The sequence below is a fragment of the Anguilla anguilla genome, chromosome 9 (assembly GCF_013347855.1).
Source record: "Anguilla anguilla isolate fAngAng1 chromosome 9, fAngAng1.pri, whole genome shotgun sequence".
Taxonomy (NCBI): Eukaryota; Metazoa; Chordata; class Actinopteri; order Anguilliformes; family Anguillidae; genus Anguilla; species Anguilla anguilla.
In genome coordinates, this window is record NC_049209.1 from 49245435 (window position 1) to 49266894 (window position 21460).

Genomic DNA, 21460 nt, shown 5'->3' on the forward strand with positions numbered 1-21460 from the left:
TATAAACGGATGCTATGTAAAAGCTGTGTAAGTCGCTCAGGATAAGAGCGTCTGCTAAATGCCTGTAATGTAATGTAATGATAAATCTTCCAAGAAGGCTCCCAAATCCAGCCAAAAACACAATTATTGTTATTCGGCACCCAGTGATGTGTCTGTAAGCATTGGAGGTTTTTTTTTATTTATTTTTTTAGAGTGACTGCTGCAAGTTGGTGTCTGGAGGGATATTAAGTCTGGAGGGATATTAAAAAAGGGATAAGTTGTGAAGAAAGCTGTCACGGGGAGCGGCCATGTTGAATTAGCGGCTGTGACAAAGCGTGGACAGCAAAAGGCCCGTACTTTCGCCCACCTGATTGGCCGTCGCGGGCGAAGGCTGTCATATCTCAGAGAAAGCTTGGAGGAGGACACAGAGTCCCTCAGATGAAGAAAGTCTTAAACTCTAGCCAAGCAGGAGGGGGAAGAGAGGGAGAGAGATCCTTAAATCCCTTCGTTGAGTGTACATTTTACATGAAACATCCAAATCTTTAACAATGCAATAAAATAAAATAAAATAAAAAGATGAGCGATAGCATAATGTGTTTGAGTATAACCTGAGTGTCAGTTTATCTATTCATCGGATCTTATTCTGAGCAAAGGTCAGTGATGAAATTATACATAAAAATTACGACAACAAAAACAAACCTGGCACACAAATGCCTACAGAAACACAAGCCGAGCTGAAAAAATCTTGCCGAAATGCAAGCGTATCTTTGCCAGAAAGTAGCAATATACTACAGCATCGAGCAGTGACCACTTGTTGCAGCATTCCTTAGATCCTTAGGTCACGAGGCTGAAATTGCCTGGAGAAACATTAACCTGCCCCCACAGACATATACTTAAAGTCCAGGTGAGAAACAACGGTAACTCACAAAGAGAGAAGGGGGTTTATACCTGACAGGTGAACAGATCTAAGGAGAAACACACAGCGAACAACTGTGAATGGCCTGTGGGAATGCAGCACTGAGAAAGAGTGAGAGAGAGAGGAAAAAAAAAAAAAACAGGGTCGTTCACACCAAAGTCAATATGCAGTTCTCTCCCCGATGAAAATTTCATCAGAGAAACATCGGCGGGTCAACCAGGGGGGACTAGACAAAGGGCCCAAAACACATTACGGTAGCCTTTATTACCTCAAAAAACAAGACTTTCCACAGCAAATATCAAGAGAGGGAGGGAGAAAAGAGAGAGTGAAATCTGTGTGTGTAATATATACCTTTACTGTGTGTGTGTGTATGCATGTGTGATATATATATACATATATATGCCAGATGCACCACTTACATTACAACTTATATTGGTCTCACCGAGTTCGTATGGGGGAGCTGAGTTTGTATGGGGGAGCTGAGTTTGGTTTTACTCCTTGCTTCTGCTAATCAGGCCTCGGCTAGAGAACAGTTATACACTGACAATGCCCAGCTAATAACCAACACACACACAAGCGCGCACGCACACACACACACACAAACGCGCGCGCACACAGCCGTCACCGCATCCCTGATTTCAGACCGGACCCGTGCAGGTGGGGGGGGGGGGGGGGGGGGCGTAGCATTAGCCCGTCTCTTAACAAGGCACGACCATCTCCGCTGGTTAGCTCATCTGCCAGGCCCACCGTATCGTACGTCTCAGCGAACAGGATTTGCAGAACTGCCCGCCAATTAGCAACCGTCTCCCCCGGCGGAGACGGTTGTGACAGTGCCCAAAACGCTGCATCCAGTCGTCGTTAGGCAGAGGAGCAGGTATGATCAATTGGCCAACCACCGCTCAAATAAAACGAAACGTAAAGCCCAGAGCGTGGGACAGAATACTGTCACGCGTCCCTCACCCTCAAAAACATATGTAGACGCGCAACCCAATTCTCAATAAACTTAGTCCTGCTCAGGACGAAATTATAAGATACCGCTAGTACAGCTGTCTTGTAACACCCAACACCAGCACATCACTCCACACCAAAACATTATTTCCGTAAGAAATCCGTTTCACATAAAAAGACGCGATTTCGAATAAAATAACGCTCCCCACATTCACCGTCATTGTTCATGTATACAGACAAAATTAAGTCGCATGCGCCTGCATTAGCCGTTGTTTTATGGCTAAAAAAAAACACATTGAATGAGATAAGTAACACGTTGACAATTTATATAGGCGATCCAGTGCACTGTGACCGCGGATACGGTTCATTGGATTTCACTGCCACGGGTTGTCGTAGGCTGCCTTAAAAGACAGATGAGTTACAGGGAATAGAAGAATGCAGGCCAGAAAAAAAGCAGCAAGCGAATTTTATTATGTAATATTAATACCCGAGTTCTGACATTGGCTGGACGCCAACATTATTCTAAGGGGGCGGTGCGATTTAGGTAGGCGTGTGCCGCTACTTCCTGTACAGTGTGACAGTGCGTGCACGTTGTAGCATGTCTTCTGGCGTGCGTTCTCAGTCTTGCTTAATTTTAAAAATCCAGTCATCCGGCCACAATGTAAGATTAAGTCAATACGGCTAACTACAGTGTCTCTCATTTGTTCGTTTATTAAAGCACTGCATTAGTGTCACGTAGGAGCTCTCCAGTTACTTCGGTAGCAGACGGGAGCTTGTCCCATTGAGGGGAGGTGGCCAGGTTTCTCTCTCTCTCTCTCTCTCTGCAAATCAGTGGCGTGACTGGGCGGACGAATGAAAAAGTCAATACAAACACACCATTGTGAACGCGTATCGTGAAACACAAACAAGACAGCTTCGTAAATGTGCTGCCGAGGTAAACTTTTCTATTTTGATGCACAGTCGCAATGTTCCAGAATGGACGATTTAGAAAGCATTTGGTCAGTTTTTGGTATGATTCTGGTATCGCGGAAAACGCGTTTGGTCAGACATTTGGGAAGTTTAAATACTGATATTCTGGCGATCAGCAAGGCAGTTGTTTCTTTCTGCACGTTAACTGGACATTACACGTTGCGATCTCTTAGAATTAATCACGGAATGTGTCCTATTCTTAAAAAAAACTTGCATGCCAACACACACCTCACGTTTCAGCAAGACATAGGGAAATTACATTGGCATGCTGAGTTCGATAATCAAATTAAACTCCGTTACCTCCTCCGGAAGTCTGTTTCATACGGTCTAAGACGAGGATCCAGCTCAAAAAGACTGTCGAGCGAGGGACCTACGTTTTCCGAAACGTTTGGCTCGGCCATCTTCACGTGAGTGTTAAGCAACCGGGCGCAGACACATGAGCTGCGAGTTGCAGGAGTGCAGTGGTTTAGAGAAGTTTTTTCGGGGGGGGGGGGGGGGGCATGGCAGGAGCGAATCAGGGCTCTGAAATAGCCTACACCCCCAGTCTGAAAGCATGTAGAAGCGGGCCAGTGGTCACCTGCTTCAAGCATGTAGCGCTTTGCTGTCATTAGAAAGTGCGATCCATGTAACACTGACCCCTCCCACTATTTCATTTATTACAGCTACGCTGGGCCATACGTGTGCCAGGAGGGGGAGGGGGGGGGGGGGGGGGGGGGGGGGGGGGCGCATGCGGGAGTTCCCCCTACCCCCCCCCACCAAACCTGACTGTACCGCTTTTGCACCGCAAGTGGCCAATGTGCCTCTTTGATTTGGATTTTTAAAAAATTATTCGTATTGTTGCTGTCATTAATACTCATTAACTGGGTATCATAAAACAGTGCTTCTAAGTCGCGTGCCCTTTCCTGGCTTTGAGCACCTGCCCCCTCCAAAGGTCTCTGTAGGGCCCAGGAAACAAATTAGTTAATTTGGCACTGCTGCTGTGTTGTAGCCTGGAGCTGCAGACACTGTGACCGATCTCACAACTTTGATTTAAAACATACAAATATAATTTAATACAATGCATATAAATCTTAATATCTCGCGAACTTAATTTGGACCAACTGCTTGCGCGCACGCATCACTGCCGAGCAGGTGCTGTTGAGAGAGCCACTTATCACGATAACGGATGGACGAAGCTAATGGCGTCACGCGGTGACCGGGCCGACGCGTTAATTTAAATTTATCTCTGCCGTTTGTCGTTAGCTCGGTGATGAGCGCGGCTGTGTCCAGCTCTCACTGGAGCCTGTGTGCGAGCAGCCTTCTGTGTTTTCAGGATGACGTGCTGATTCAGACACCGGCGCTTTTTGTCAGTGAGCAAGGTCCTCCCCATCCAGGACACCCACAGTAACCCAGCCAGGGCGAAATCCCAGTGCCCAGGACAAAATTATGTTATTATATTATTCCTGGGTCTGGAAAAAATAACAACAACAATAATAATAATACATTTCATTTATTTAACACCTTTCCAGGGCCCAAGGTCACTTAACAAAGTTAAAAGGTTAATATGTATCACAAGTTCACAGACCATTGGGCCCACCTCCCACCAACGTTTTGTTTTTACTTCCTTCAGGGGGGTTGAAGTCTCATTTTGGGGGTCAGCCCCCCCCCCCCCCCTCATAATTCATACCCCGCTGAGAGGTACAATAATCGAGATCCAGACGTCTGAAAGTGTTGGCACCTGGTGGCTGAAGCGAGGCCAGCCTGCCTGCAACTGCAGAAAGGAACATAAACACCTGTTTGGTAGCTTTAATTGGTCAAGAAAAGGCACGGCAGACACAGGGGGTCCCCCAGGACCGACTCTGAGTACCCCCTTCGCCGGGAGAACGTTTGAGCCTTTGAAAGCTGTTCGCAGAGAGAAGTGTTGCCACAGTAACAGGCGAGAGACGTGCTTCGCCATAAAATAAAAAAAAGATTCGCGTTACAGCTGTCATCTGCCCTACGTCTTCATTTTCCTCAGGCGGCTTTCCGTTAAAAAAAAAAAGGAACAGCCGAAACCGACAGGCCAATTTAGTTAAGAATCATTTTGAATTTACTATCTGCCATTTTTTGTTAAGGCTGTACATATACTGTATGCGGTGTAAGAGAACAGCAGGGCTTAAGAATGCTTAGTGTTGTGAAAAAGGCCTCTCTGAGGCCTAATCCCAGACAAGAGCCCTCTGGACTCGTGGACTGTGGACTTGCAGACTTTAATGGCGTACTTCCGGGGGGACAGGTGAGTCCACAGGTGGACGTGGGCTTGAGGGGTATATAAAGGGCGAAGTGGGGCAAGACGCCCAACACGTCAAATCAAATCAGTTTCATTTGTACGGCACTTTTTTTACTGAAAACTGTCACAAAGACGCTTTGCAGAGTGGCGGACAAGACCAGAAACGGAGCGAGAACCAATCAGAAGACTCAAAAAAAAAAGCGGCGTCCAGTCTTATCCGTAAAGAGATGACGTGGGTGCTGGTTTTGTTTTAGCCCCGCCCTAAGTCACCTGATTCTACTTGGAAGGAAACTGTCCCAAATGTCCAAATTGTCTTAGGACTAAAATACCACATAATTGCCCTGCATTGAATGTTTGTTCCTATTAATTATGTACCTGATGTCCAAATTATATCCAGTTGTTTTGTTTGAACTCTTCCCAATTCAGCGCATTATAAAGTGATTGTCTTCGAGGTTTCACTCACCTTAATGCTGCAACAAAGGTGTCCCAAAGTTTTATTATTTAAAGAGTGTCTCGCAATTCAAGGCTGCTATTCAATCAACATTTGTCTTTAATATGGCTAACAATTAAAAAGCAATTTTACAGATGCAGTTTCATCATGTTCAGTGGTCTAACTAACTAAAACTAACTCTCCCAACAATTTGTCAAGAAAAAAAAAGTGTAATACTTGCAAGAAAAATTTAGGGACAAATGTTGATTGAATGCAGGCCAGGAGCAGGATCGGTGCTACCATTATGAGTTCTGCTAATATATTCAGCGCATAAATAAATGATTATCCCTTGTGTGAAATGTACTTTGTGTGTCTCCGGTTTTAGATTAATTGCAACAGAGTTTTTTTACATTAGATCTTTCATCATGCTTTGTGTTGTTCTTTTTTTTTTGTTTTCTGTTTTTTAACAAGCACGCAATTAGCCGGATTGTTACGGAATTAGAATTAGAATACTTTGCCCATTAATTAAAGCGTAAAATTTAAATTTTTCTTAGAGCTCACTGATCATAACAGAACAATACATGGACAGAGTGGATATTGCCAGTCTTGGGAAGACAACAATATTAAAGGCATCAGGCGACCATAACATAACACCATCTGTCAGGTTCTGGTTTTACCTAATATAGTCATTGATTAAAAACCTGCCTCTTAAAGTGAGAATGTACGTGTGCGTAGGTTGAGAGTACGTGATGCTGGAAAAATAAAAAAGGACATTTGACTTCACCAATTACCCTGTAAAATCTTTCTGCTCCCCTGAATATCGTTTTGACCTTTTCGCCGTATGAACTGAGGGCGGCTTCCACTGTTGCGATGTGGTTTGACAGCGCTGGATGACCCCTGTCTTCTGTGGATTGAACTGTGGGGGGAAAAGAAATCTGACAGGCAAAAGGGAGGGTGTGGGTCTATGGTTATCAGAGGGATGCGTAGCTTGTGTGTGGAGTGGCTAAACCTTAGGCAGGACAGGGGTTGTCTGTGGTGGGTAAAACCTTAGGTGGGACAGGGGCTGTGTGTCAATCGGCCAAATCTTAGGTGGGACAGGGGGTTGTGTGTGGTGGCTAAACCTAAACCTTAGGTGGGACAGGGGTCACATTTCACCTGCCAGACACTGTTTGATGTGTCTCAATCAAAATAATCAAGATGTAAGTTGTGTTAATATAAGCCCTGGGAGATGGAAAAAAAGAAGAAAGACACAGATGGAACAGGCGCACCAGACCCTCACCGGAGGTCCCCGGGGGTCGAAGGGAAAGCCGAATTAAGCGAGTCGGTGTTTTTTTGCGCGTTGTTTTTCCCCTTCTCCTTTTTCGTGGTTGTGAGCCTGTGGCTCAATTAAAATGTAAACTTGCGGAGATTGCCTCGGATGAAGGGGTAAACAGTCGCTCGCCAAGCCCAGTTCCACTCCAATTATAGATTATTCATTCTGCCTTTTCAGACTACGGGGGGAGGAGGGTGGGGGGGGGGGGGGGGGAGGGAGGGAGAGGGGGAGTGAAAGCGACGCTTCCGCGTTTAAAATGAAATTCCTCTTTTGCATTTAATGGGGTGTCTGGGTATGGCGTTAGCTCAATAAAACCTTCAGAAGGCATTTATCTCAGTAATCACTTACCCCGTGCATTTTGCCAATAGAAAATTGGTATAAATCCAAGCGGCACTGCATCATCCGAACCTTGCTACCGACTCCACTCCCCTCCTTCGCTTCAAGCAATATGATACATTTTTCTAATATTGTATCTGATAAGGGGGGGGGGGGGGGGAGGGGGGCTGGGGGCTAATGTTCACACGCATAAAGTTAATGGCTCTACAGCATTTATGAGTTAATTCCCGGAAAGACAGAATGTGGAGTTGCTGAAGTGGTGTAAGGTAGCCTGTGGTCATACACAAAACGGGAGACATGTTGTCAGGTCGTCTCCACGCCTGTATGTTAGTGACGATGGACTCCGAGTCACCCCTTGCAGTCTCTGCTGCGGCCTCCAGAGGCTTCTAGAATCTTCTACGATCTCTCTGTGGTTTGTGCTCGACTTTACTCGGGGTGACTTCTTCCATCTCTCTCTTTCTCTCTCCCTCACTCGCTCCCCCTCTTTCTCTCTTTAAAAAAACATGCATTTTTCTCCCTGTGCAACCCCCCCACCTCCACCCCCACCCCCCCTTCCACCGTGAAGTGTTGGAAAGTGGCTTTGCTCTTCAGCTGGTGCTGGTGCAGAGAAACTACGGTTTCCAACTGGAGGGAGGGCGGGAGAGAGACCTTTGACACTCCTTTAGAGCAACCAATCAGAGCATCAGCAGGGTCTATACATACACTTAAAAAAAACAGAATAAAAAAACTGACCCCTTGAGACACCATGTGCCAACTTCATCACCGACACAGGTTGAGAGACAGCATGCAGCATTCAGCAACAGCAAAATAAGGAAACCACCAAATCAAAATGAACAACAAATACCAAGATACGCACACAAGACAAACAGAAAAAAAGGGAACAGGAAAAAGAGAGAGAGAGTATGTGTGTGTGTGTGTGTGAGAGAGAGAGAGAGAGAGAGCGAGAGAGAGTTTCTGTGTGTGTGAGAGAGAGAGAGAGAGAAAAAGAGAGAGAGAGAGTATGTGTGTGTGAGAGAGAGAGAGAGAGAGTATGTGTGTGTGTGAGAGAGAGAGAGAGAGAGTTTCTGTGTGTGTGAGAGAGAGAGAGAGAGTGTGTGTGAGTGTGTGTGTGTGTGTGAGAGAGAGAGAGAGAGAGAGAGAGAGTATGTGTGTGTGTGAGAGAGAGAGAGAGAGAGAGAGTATGTGTGTGTGAGAGAGAGAGAGAGAGAGAGAGAGTTTCTGTGTGTGTGAGAGAGAGAGAGAGAGTGTGTGTGAGTGTGTGTGTGTGTGTGTGAGAGAGAGAGAGAGAGAGAGAGAGAGAGAGAGTATTCTCAGGTGGGCTGGAGTTGTGAAACACTATAAAGGGTGTGGAGTCTCATGGCGAGCTCTACCTAAAAAGCCATTAGAAGCTGCGATGCGGTCCCGGGCGCTGCCTCCCAAACATGGCTGTGCTTTGCCCCACTGTGTCCTCCCTACGGATGAATCAAACAATCCCACAATCCCCCTGTCTATACAGCTTCTCAGCACCTGTAGATCACAGGCAGTCTTCACACAAAGACCAAAACAGAAAGACATTTTTTTTTGTTTTGTCTTCACTTATTTGTTTGTTTGGGTTGTTGAAAAGACAGTCCAAATTATTTGGACACGGCTAGAGCAGCACATCCTTGAATTGGCTATGAAGCCGCAATTGAAACAGGAAACAAGTTCCCCGATTTGGCCTAGGATGACCAAACCTAGGCTGCAGTACATTGAATAGATAGCTTAAACAGGAAGGGGAAATCTTGAAGATAATGAAAATGTCTTTTACGGGGTCTCCAGGAAATATTTATTAGAAAGTTTCTAAACTTTTTTTCTCTTACAATTTTGCAAGATAATTTTTTCCTGTGTCTGTGTGGATTTCCTCCAGGTACTCCAGTTTCCTCCCTCAGATCAAAGACATGCACGTTAGGCTAATCGGAGAGTCTAAATTGCCTGTAGGTGTGAGTGAATGGTGTGTTGGCAGACTGGGCACTGCGATGGATTGGCAACCTGTCCAGGGTGTGTTTCTGCCTCTTGGCCAATGCATGCTGGGATAGCCTCCTGCCACCCCCTGTGTGTTAGATGATGGATGGATGGATGGATGGATGGATGGATGTAGGTGTAGGTTTCAGCACAGCTGAATATATGCTTGTTGAGATTAAGATCAGAGACTCATGTCTCCTACATGGGTGATAGGAGTTTAAAGCAGTTTGGAATTAAAACAACATCGATTCAACCACCCGTTAAGCAACCCACTGCCAGTGACCCAAGATATATTATCAAGATAAGAACGGACAGTGCAGCACTGAATAGCCCGTCCGTGGGCAGGGGAATTATAGCCGCTTTCACATATCACGGTGGACCCACATTTTTTTTTTCCCCCCCTGTCCTTGTTGTGAATGTACAGTCTCCCTGACGTGCAGCGGTGGAAAGCAAGGTCACCGAGCGTGTGGACCTGCCCATTCAACACACCGCACAGCAGGTCTTACCTGTCCTGGAACCGACGTCGGTGTGCTAACTCACGAGGGGCTTTGAAAGCTCAACAGAGGGCCGTTGTACTTAAATGGCAGTCATACTCACACAAGGCTCAATCGGTGGAGTCCACGCCTCATATGGGTAACAGACGCCCCCTTATGTGCTTGGCATGTTGATATTGCATTAAGATTTAATGGCCAATTTCGCCGCGGATTAAAAAATGTAATACGTTGATTCGCACGGTGACAGCGCAGGTGGTACGGCCAGGGACCGGTTTTAACAACAGGGAAATATCAAGTTTACCTTGCACGAATATTACGCTCTCAATCTTCGTTTATAATTCAGGGGCGAAGGACTCTCACTGACATTTGCAGCTCCCTGGAACTCTGCGAGAGACGGTGTTCCGTCTCCAGTCTCTGGGCGGGCTTCTAAATCACATGACTCTCCTTCATTAGAATGCAGTGGATGTGGGGCTGCTGGGTGGCTGGTTTGGTTAAGGCGCCGCACTGTGGCGCGTGGACGAGCCCCAGTCTCGGATCAATCCCGTGCTAGTGCCAACGCCGACTGTGACTGGTAGCTCCATAGGGTAGCCACATATTGTTGAGTGCGTCGCCCAGGGTATGGGAGGGTTCAGTCGGTTAGGGGTCTACGTTCATCGCTATCTAACATCAGTTCGGTTTCCCGCGGGCTGCGTGCTAAAGCCGCATATGAAAGGTCTTCCTCTGACTCCCGTCTGTCGCAGCTTGGCTGTAGTGCACGGTGTGAAAAGAAGCGGCTGGCTGACACCGCGTGTTTTGGAGGAGAGCCGTGGACGTCCACGCGCTCCCGAATCGGCAGTGGGGGCAGACAATTCGCCGTCCCAAATTAGAACGGGAACTGAATACGCTCCACTCCTCGTTGGGTGCCCAATTTTTGTAAAATAAAATTTTAAATAATACACGGGGCACAGCAGCCTGTCATGCAGCTTAAACAGCTAAACTTGCGCTTTAGCACCTGAAGCATTGCATTGCATTGCTTTAGCAGATGCTCTTATCCTGAGAAACTGCAATGTGGGAGAAACGAGTGTACACAGTAGATCGATATGAGCAATAGCGCGCGATAGCTTTCCCAAACCAGCAAGTATAGACGCAACAGGTGCAACCAGAACGAGAATACACATAAGGCTGTTTTCAATATTAATGAGGAACAGCAAAATTTGCTAATGTGATTCTCACAGAGAGAATGTGGAGCGTGCGATTATTTGCCAAAACGAGGTGAATATGTACTGAGTGACTGAAACTGTACAAAAAAGAAAAATTGGTTTGAGAACATGAAATGGTATTGCAAAAAAAAACAAAACATAAAACCTACGGCTGTTCTGCATAGATTTCGCGCATAGATTTCATGTCAAAGATTTGCATCGATTTGATGTGTAAAGACAACAAAGCAGGAGAAAACTCTGCGCTGCACTTTGATGAATAATCCAGCGCGCGGCTTTAATGTATGTTTTAAGCCCCCGATCGTGGCAGCCATGTCAATACAGCCCCTTGTGGGTAGGTTTCCTGCTCTGGATGTGCACGCGTAAGAACCGTGGCTCTCTGTCTCTGCGCGTAATCTCCGCTACGGGGAGAAAGGGGCGTTGCTCGTCCGGATCGGTAATTGCTACCTGGAGTCTTCCGTCGGTCCGTTATCCCCGGCACAGCTTGCCAAGAGGGCGTTATGGCACAAATGAGCGAACCTTTCTTTCCCCCCCCCAAAATGTGAAGATTAAACCATCGTCTCACCCAGAGAACGGTCCGGCGCTTGCGTGAGAATTGATCCCGTGCTTTTCAGTCACTGGCCCCTGACACACGCGATTGATTCTCTCTCTTTTAAAAAAAAGCCCCGCAGTCCGTCTCTCTCCATTTTCTGCTTCTGTCCTCCGAAATATCTCCCGTGATCTCGCGCCCATCTCCGACAGAAAGCCAGAAACGGCCCGCCCGTTTGTTTCCGCCGTCGTTATACTTGTCGGGAGTCGTTTCTGTGTGGCATGCAGATAACGTAGCTTGGTGTGACATGGCTATATGTGGCATACAAATAGCAATTACAGTTGCAATTAAGATGGTCAAAACAATTATAATTAATTGGCAGTTATGTAAAGTATAAACATTGTTTTTTTTAATTGTTGATACTGTAGCTGTTTCCATTTTGCTGAATGTATCTCTGTAGGAGATGACAGGGTGATTTAGTTTTATTGCTCACATTGTCAAGACTATATTTAAAATCAGTGAAATACAACTCGATTTGATTTGTGTCTTGTGTTTACACTAGCTCAGATTCAACATTCGAGATTTTTGATTTTCCTTTTTTTCTTTCATGATTTTAAGTTATCGTGTCCGAGTGTGATCCATTATTTACACCCGCTCATCCTGGTCCGGGCTGCGGGGAGCGCTGGAGCGTACCTATGGAGAATCTCCATTCAAAGTTTTATTTATTTTAGGACTAGGCTTAATCTGTGTGAAACTGGCCCTGACTCTTTCACAAAGTTTCACAGTCTTTGACCACAGGGAGGGAGCCATGACCTCGGTTTAACCAAGGTATGGTATGTTATTGGCTCACCAACACTGCTTCCACGGCAACTGATTTTCCCATTGGGGTCTCCCCTCCAAGTCCTAACAAAGCCCAAACCTGCTTAGGTTCAGCAGTTATTTCTGAGAAGGTTATCGTGAGGTCAGTGGAAACCTCATTTACCTCACAAACCCCGTGCAATCACCATTTTTTCTTGCATTTGAAACATTCATTAACCCTGGAGATAAAGATGTTTGCTTACCGTTGTAAAATTTCCAAACAGTTTTCCTTTGCCTTTAATGTATGCTAAGTATGCTAAAGGTCGGACAGTTTGTGTCTGTTTGGCAGCCCACAAAAACCAGTTATACCTGTGGGTTTTTAAAACTAAGTTGGCGAAAAATCCTGAAACGGCCCCGGCCCCGGCTTCAACTGTTAAAAAAAAAAACAAACAAAAAAAAACAGGTGGAAATGGCTGCAGTGAAGGAGACGGTCGACCTTCGACCTCCGACCTCTCTCTAGTCGAATCCCATCGAAGCCGGGAAAGGACAGCAGGGGCGGGCACGCCTCCCCGAAATGCAATTAAAATGCAAACGAGCGTTTTTTTTTTAGAACGCAGCCGAACCGTCCGTATTTCCCGTGAGCGCGGCGCGGTGCGTTCGAGCGCCGGTCGGAGAGGACAAAGGCGTCGTGGCGAGCGTGGGCGCGAGGTTTCGCCCCCCGGAGGGAGGACAGCGGCCGCGCCGGGAGCCGTCACTCCTCTCGTACCCGCACTCACTCGCACGGGGTTTCGGCTGAAGCGGACAGGAAGTGAGAGATTAGCGCGCATCGATCTGCGTTATCTCTGGCCATCAGTTCCCCACCTCCCCGTTTTTATTTATTTACTTCTTTTTTTTTTTTACGAACAGAAGGATGGATTCGCGAATACAGTATCTGTTCAAGGTGAATGACCCGGCAGTCTTCGGTTGCTCGGGAGAGAGATGTTCGGGACGCCCCCCCCCAAACCCCCCCCACCCTTGTGGGCTGAGTAATTGTGGGCGGGCGATGTTTCGCTTGTGAGCGGTGAGCTCCGGTCGCGCGCGTGCAAGCGGCTACGCGGTCCTTCCCGCGGATCGAATGAATGCGCGGGACGCTGCGTGCGCTCGTGAGAGTCCGATGCGAGAGAGATCGGGGGGGCGTGGCCCTCTCACTGCACGCGTGTACAGGGGAGATAGCGGGGCGGGAGATAGCATCGATTTATCGGCACGGCAACCCGGAGGGAACAGGGAATACATGCGTGTGTGTGCGCGTGCGGGTGCATGTGTGTGTCTGTGTGTGTGAGTATGTGTGTCTCTGTGTGTACGTGTGTGTGTGTGTGTGCATGTGTGTGTGTCTGTGTGTGTGGGTGTGTGTGTGAGTATGTGTGTCTCTGTGAGTATGTGTGTGTGTGTGTGTGAGTGTGTGTCACTGTGTGTGTGTGTTTGTGCTGTATTGATGTGCGTGCAGGTTGGTCTGCCAGTATAGGCAGATTCCCTCTCTATCGGTGAATGCTCTTAATGCATGCAGATTGAATAGTATAATGCGGAATATCTTTATAACACATGGGGCTTCATTTATGGACGATGTGTGTTTCCTTACCGTCCAGATAGACATTCCACACAAGTGTTTTTCTTCTCATTTCAGGCCTGGTTTTTTACCCAGTCTTCTTTTGTATTTCCGCTGTAACGCGTCTTTGTGACAGCCTCTCTGTTAAAGGCGCTATACAAAAAAAAAGTCAAATTGAATTAAATTGATTAGACAGCGGTGCTGTGTTGGTTTTACACGGGGACTAGAACCCAGTGATAACTCTATACGCTATCATGGAGATAATAACGCTCGAGCGCAGATCTCTGTTTTAGTTGTTCCTTAATGAGTGCTCGCTATAGCACTCACCCTGCAGTCAGTCAGCCAGGCGCCAACATGTCTGCCGAGTAAATGTAGCGTAATGTGAAAGGTGTAGCGGCGCTATTAGAAGGTGCTCCCTGGTGCATTGCGGCTGGTGCTTCGCCTGCACGGAGCCCTGTACAGGTGTGTTCCCCACACCCCTCAAAGAGATGGAACACTGTGAGGAAAGGGGTTGGGGGGGGGGGTGCTGTACCAGATCCCTGAGGTGGGGGGGGGGGGGTGAGGAAATAAGGCAGCCTATCGTTATTTTATCTTACACATTACATTACATTGCATAGTCGGTGGTGAGGCGTGTCTCTAGGGAGGCCTGCTTTGTGTGGGCCTCCCCCCCGCCCCTTCCCCCTACACACACACCCCCCAGGCTGAGGAGGCAGGAAGAGGAAGAGGAGGAGGCAGGAGGCAGGAGGAAGATCTCTCTCTCTCTCTCTCTCTCCCTCTTGCTCTCTCTCTCCTTCTCTCTCTCACTCTCTCCCGCTCTTTCTCTCTCTCCCTCTTTCTCCCCCTCTCTCTCTCACCGTCTTTCTCTCTCTCTCTCTCCCTGTTTCTCGCTCTCTCTCTTCCCCTCCTCTCTCTCACCGTCTTTCTCTCTCGGGTGCATGGAAGTTGCAGCAGTAATCTACAGGAATTATATGCCTTGAACTGATTATGATATTGAACAGGAGGATTAAAAAAAGTTTTTTTTTTTTTTTTAATCTGTCACTTTAAAAAATAAAAAAAAATGATTGCAGTGTGACAGATTTTGAAGTTTGTGACATTTACATCAACAAAGGATTTAATTTATCTCTTGCTCTCTCTCTCTCCCTCTCCTTCCCTCCCTCCTTCCCTCCTCCCTCCCATTTTCACACATGTAGCGCTGCCTTTTCAAAGTTAACATGTACACGTGCATTATTAAGAGTTCTCGTCCTCCTCACTCAATAAAACCTGTCACTTTTCACATGATGTGGTGACGCTGTGGGGGTACTGCGTTCCTGCCACAGCGGGGGGGGGGGGGTGCGTGTACACACATCACTTCCACAGCTGTCCCGGTCCTGACCGGCTCAGGTTCCAGACTGTTTCCTGCGGGTGTGTGTGTGTGTGTGTGTGTGTGTCCGCATTCTGGAGTCAGCCACAGTGGTTATTTCTTCATAATTCTTTTCTCCTCAGAGTGATTAGGTGTTTCACAAACAGTGAGAAAGAGTGTTTATTCACAGCACTGTGTTTTTTTTAAGCCCTGTGGGTGAGGACCTCACGAACACTAATAACCTATTTAAAGCGGGGTTTTATCCAGCGCCTGGTTTATCACCGTCGGCTTTTTCCGACCGCCGCGCAAATTCATGACGACTCCAGACATGAGCAGCGCGCCGCTACCAAGTCTCTAAAGATACATTTTTTTTTTGGACTGAAGCCGAGGAACAAGACCTCGGGCAAATTGAACAGATCCTTGATTTAATGCAACATTCCAAATAGCGAGTCGACGACCAAAAAAAAAAAAGTAAACAAATAAATAAGCAGCTGAGTGATTCCAAGGACAGCTTACACTGTGTAAAACAGACGGCTCCCCCCCCCCCCCCCCCCCCCCCCCGCCCATATTTCCTCCAAGGCTCTGACACACTTATTACAAATAAAAAAATTTCCACCCAACTGGCGGCGCGTAATAAAAAATAATAATAAGAATAATAAAGGGTGCGGATTCAGATTAGTCGAAAGCGAAGCTCGTGGTTCGGCTGTGTCTCTGAGTGCCGCAGTGTGCCTGTGGCTACGGGCTCCTTGTTTACGAGCACGTCGCATTACACCCTGCATTAGGGTGTGTTTAAAAAAAATTAAAATAACACTCAGAGCCTGCGTGGCATGTCAAATTGTACACACTCTACAGCTCCCGGAGAACGGGGCCTACGTTATTAGAGAGGCAATGTGGCGGAGTGTAGAAATAACCAGTACAAGATGTAAAAGGCAGACTTTAATATTTTCCTGGATGTTTTTACTCCTTGGAGATGCTTCTGCGTCGCCGAAGATGACATTTGAAATTACGGCACGGAGATGTAATGTGGCGATTTTAAACCGCGCAGTGTTTACCACGCGGCGATAGGCAGAGACAGACCGGTGGGCGTTATTGGCTACCGCATCAGTGCATCATACGTGATGTATTCTGCTTGTGTAAAAAAAAAAAACTTCACAGGTGGGGGCGACATAGCTCAGGAGGTAAGAGCGCTTGTCTGGCAGTCGGAGGGTCGCCGGTTCGATCCCCCGCCCTGGGCATGTCGAAGTGTCCCTGAGCAAGACACCCAACCCCTAATTGCTCTGGTGAATGCGAGGCATCAATTGTAAAGCACTTTGGATAAAAGCGCTATATAAATGCAGTCCATTTAGGTTTCAGAGAAAACGAACGCACACCGAAAAAACGTGCGCAAGGAGCTGGTTCACAGGAACAAATTAAGATCAGGAAGGAAAAAAACAACACTTGCTTAATGCTCCTACAAAACAAATAATGTTGTTTATTTTACCAAGTGAATAGTTGACATTTAAACAACTTCACAGGTTGTCATTTGGAACAAAATAATGACTAAAATTAAGCACTGTTGACTGGAGAAACAGACTGGCTCAGGGTCTAATGGCTCAAGGAGAAATGGAATCACAGAAAATTGAAAATAGAATTTAGTAGTTATGCATAATGTGTGTTGTTTCTCAAAAATCCCTCTCTGACCAAAATGTTCTTTTATGGCCCCCCTCCACTCCTTAACCCCCCCCCCCCCCCCCCCCCCCAACCATCCCAATGGTATATTTTATTCTAGTACATATATAGTATAGTCGTGACCCAGAATCTCACTGTCTCCACCAGTACCTTTGTTCGGTCCCTTCCCTGATTCGACCTAATGGGGGCGGGGGGGGGGGACTCTCAGCACTAACAGAGTACAAACACACATACACATGCGCACGCACAGACAGACACATACACACGCATATGCACACACACACACGCACATGCACACGCACACACACAGACACACAAACACATACACACACCCACACATGCACACACATGCACACAAACATAAATACGCACACACGCACACACACACACACACACACACACACACACATACACACGCACACACACACACACACACACAGATGCAGGTTCATACGCTGAGAGCTCAGACGCTCTGCTGTCATTGTAATTCCGCCTCGGTGCACGCGTGCGTTTATGTGTGAAGAAGGCCCATTTAGATATACACTGTTTCATCATGTGTCAGTAATGAGAGCTCGCTGCTGTGATTCCCGGTCCTCCGGTTTGCCCTGTCAGCCCCGGCCATCGGCATTCCGCTGCTGGAGCCTCCATAGGATTCCATCGAATTTACAAATCCGGGCTTTATTATTCTAAATCTGCTCGCGGCAACCATGGCAACGGATTAGGCAAAAGGATACGTTATCTTTGTTTTTCAAATATGGCACGTGAACTTTGCAGAGCAGGTGCCCGTGAGATTTTCTATTTGATGTTGCCATTTTTTCCCCACCTTTTTTTTTCTTCTTTTTTTTTTGCACAGAGAAGCACCAGCGAGGATTTTAAACAGCGTAGGATTACAATGGCACAGCCACCATGCGGATACAGAATTTCAGTATGTACTGCACGTGTCCAAGCCACCAATACGATGTTAGCTATAACCAGGAGTGTCACAGTTGGGGGGCATAGTGGAACCGAATACCCTGTTGGCCGGGGGCGGGGGGGGGGGGGGGGGGGGGCGGTCTCAAAAGGCCTGGATTAAAAAGTTTGCTTTGGTCTACACTTTTAAGGGGGCCCACAGGGACTGCATACGCACAGGGCTCAGAATTTCGAGCAACACCCCTGGCTATAACGGCAACATTAACGGGCGCGTTTCCAAGTTGAAATCAGCTCAATATGAAAAAATAAAATAAAAAGGTTGAGTATCTGTGCATCGGAAGCGCTCATGTCGGATTTCGGCGCGCTGCGTCCCTCTCGATCGAACCCGAGTGGCGTCTGATTTTTACGGCGGCTGCGGGGCGGACGCGGCGCTCCCTTTTTCGACGCCCGCGCCCGGCGGATTACACCTCTTATTCCAGCGGTGACCCGCCGCTGAGCTCGCCCGGTATATAAAAGCCCTAATCCCGCCAACACGGGAGCAGCAAGGAAGCGATACCGCGCGGCGTCCGCTACACGTCCACTCTGCTCCTGGAGTGAATCAGGCGCTACGCTACGTGAATCAGGCGCTACGCTATATCTATATAGCTCAGTTTTGCATGCAGATATATACGCAGTTTAGAATTTGCTCAGAGAATATATATCGGAGGAGCGTGATTGGCCACGGGAACAGGGTGAGAAGACGATGTAAAGGAGTACTGAACAGAGCGGGTTTTAGAACAGAACCGGACCCCCTGCCTTGCCGGGTTGGTCGCCCTGTCACTCGAGATAAAAAGCTCCCCGACGAAACCGCTGTCACTGGGGACGGTTTTTGAACATCAAACACCAGCGACTGATACCACAGCCACCCACACTCCCCCTGTCCAACAGTGCTGTGCAGCGGGTTTCAATCGAGGGGGATTTAAAGATATTTACTGTACAGCTTCCTCGGTGAGCCAAGCGTCTGTGTAGGCAATATGGCTGCCACTTCCTCTACTACTTGTTCCATATTGCCTAATTTATCAGCTGCACCAGGACAGTCCCCAGCGTACAGCATGCAGTGCCATAGTAGCTTGGGTTGCCAGATTCCCAGTTTTTGACAAGAATGTCTGATTTTCATATTATTTGTACCGACCCAGTTAGTGGTCTGAGTCATTGATTTAATTTCCCCCCCCCATTAGTTTGTTAAGGAATTCTTGTCTCACCCCCAAGTCCACCATCAGTCCTGGCAGCCCCCCCCCCCCCCTTCCCCCACCCATTTCTTCTGGTTTTGAAAATTGTAAATCTGGCCTGCCCTACTGGTAGTGCCCTGCTAGCATCTCACCATTGGCATAGCTGCACGTCCACGAGCGTTTCTGGAAATTGGCGCTACGGCGGACTGCTAATGGGGCAGGCGTGGCAAAGATCGGCCGCTAAGGGAAGCAGAGACAGTTGGCGGATGTTCCCTCCGCCGGCGAGACCACCGTACATAAATTGCGGTGTCAGTTTACAAAGTGCCGGCTTTGCCGACAGCTGCTGCCAAGAGAGGCCTGATAAGAGGGTCATCAATTCATCAAAATACGAAAACAAACGGTTATCGGAAGTTTGACGGACGCGTCCGCCCCGGCCGTGTGGGAGGGGAACCTGGGGGATGGCGAACCCGCCGGGGCGGGGGGGATGATTTAAGGTCTACGGCCCGAAGTCACTTACTGTGGCATTTTTAATTACTCCCATCCCGTCTCGCCATAGGTTTCTCCGCAAACGAGAAATTGCGAAAGTTCCGAAGCATATAATTATCTTCCCCAGCAAATAAAATTGGATGGCTTCAGCTCAAAAAAAAAAAAAATTTGAAAAGCAGATGCTGGACCCAGGCAGGCACGGCGTCGACAGCTCAGCAAAGAAAATGTTGGAAGACTGCGGGCCTCGTTGAGTGTTACCCACAATGCTTCACATCCGGGCGAACTATTACCTGTTTCAATTACATTCGTAACTTAATCAAATGCGATACAATTGAAACCGAAGTACAAGTAGTCCATTTTTACATTCATATGACCTGGATCTTCAATCAATACCTCGACATGTACAATCAGGTGTCTTATTTCTAGGCTAAAACAAAAAAACCTGCAGCTACACCAGCCCTTTTTAGATAAGTTTGGACACCCCTGGTCTATAGAGTGGCCAGCTCTCAACTTGTATAAAAAATCCTGCAGTGGGGCTGCCAGTTTGATTCTCCACACTGGCATTTTCTGCACTGTGATTCCATTTCTATCTGTTACCCTGTCTGCTTCCTTCCAGTCTGTAAAAAGTGGGGGGGGGAAAATACATAAGGACAGTGGGCTGTCTGCTCTGCTGAACACAAACAAAACAAAAACACGGCCATTTGATCAATTTTAGCCTGAATCAGTCTCTAATCAGTCCGTTGTTCGAAATGAGATGGTTGCTTGATAACGATTCTGAATCTGAAACTGCTGCTCTCTCCGTGCGCACCCGCGAATCAGTCTTCTCGTCGGCCATTTTGTCGGGTGTGACGGAATTCCAAAAAATGACTTTGCGCTTTTTCGAGAAAGAAATGACGCGAGGACTGCACTGCCCACGCACAGCTTTTACGGGAGATGTAATCCAGCCCGCAGTCAGCCGGAGGCGCGCAGCAAGCCGGTGTCAGTTACAAAGCTCTTTCTTCTCGGCCACCGCTGACAGTTGTGACAGTTGGCCAGGGAAACGCACACAAAAGGGTGAGCTATGCTTTCTGTAAGCAGCGATGACACTAACTACCGCACAAGGCCAGGCTTTGTCACAGTCAGGACAAACGTGTCATTGGAGAAAGTAAATTCTTTTTTTTTCTTTTCTTTTTAAAAAGTGATATATTTCTGTAACAAAATAAACAGTCGGGGACTGAAAGAAATACAAACTCGAGTCCTTCACTGCTCAGTGTGAAGAGAAAAACATAATCACCGTTTCCAACCAGCGCTCAGAATTCTGCCTTGTGGTATCATCTGATAAAAGGCACTATTGTGTGTGGTACCGTCCTAGTACTCAAACATCGACACAAACTTAGGCCTTATAAATTTGTGTGTTGGGGGAAGGGGGGTGGGGTGGCTGGGGGGGGGTAGTGCTCTTCTTGCATGACAGGCTACGACAGGCTTGTTCCGCCCCTGAATGGACGTATTGGAGTATCCGTACCACAACCGCATATAAACCATTACCAGCGTGCGCTGTGTATGTCCCCTGCCACATGTCCCCTGGGTTCTGTTCCTGTGTCTTTATGGACTGTGGAAAGGAATGTCCCCTGCTGAGGGAAAACAAACTCCCTCAGAGATATTTGTGTGTTTTTGCACTGTGTGTGTGTCTGTCTGCGTGTGCATGTGCGTATGTGTGTGTGTGTGTCTGTGTGTCTGTGTGAATGCACTGGGGAAATAGGAAACTGGAAAACGCGTCCGGCGCATTCCGTTCTGGAATGACAACACAAACGCCGTCACGGCAACAAGAGCTGTCCTCGTGATAACCCGCCGTAGACCGGCTACTGACATCTTTGATCACCCGGAGCTCCACACAAGCTTAAAAGAAGAAGTGAACAGAATTAAATTGCCCTTACATTACACTGCATTACAGGCATTAAGAGCAGACGCTCTTATCCAGAGCGACTTACACAACTTTTACATAGCATTTGCATTGCACCCATTTATACAGCTGGATATATACTGAAGCAGTGCAGGTTAAGCACCCTGCTCAAGGGTACAACGGCAGTGTCCTACCGGGGAATCGAACCTATTGAGCCTTCAGGTTACAAGACCAACTCCTTACCCACTATACTGCAC

The 21460-nt window shown here is 47.5% G+C and overlaps 1 protein-coding gene across 1 annotated transcript in view; it reads right to left on the bottom strand.

Moving 5' to 3' along the window:
• Nucleotides 1–3284, bottom strand: part of LOC118235734 (1,4-alpha-glucan-branching enzyme-like) — a 155219-nt gene extending 151935 nt beyond the window's left edge. Inside the window, exon 1 of the mRNA XM_035433453.1 lies at nucleotides 3113–3284. Coding sequence (XP_035289344.1) covers nucleotides 3113–3213 — 101 coding nt within the window. The 5' untranslated portion in view covers nucleotides 3214–3284. The remainder of the gene's footprint in view (nucleotides 1–3112) is intronic.
• Nucleotides 3285–21460: the final 18176 nt, after the last annotated feature.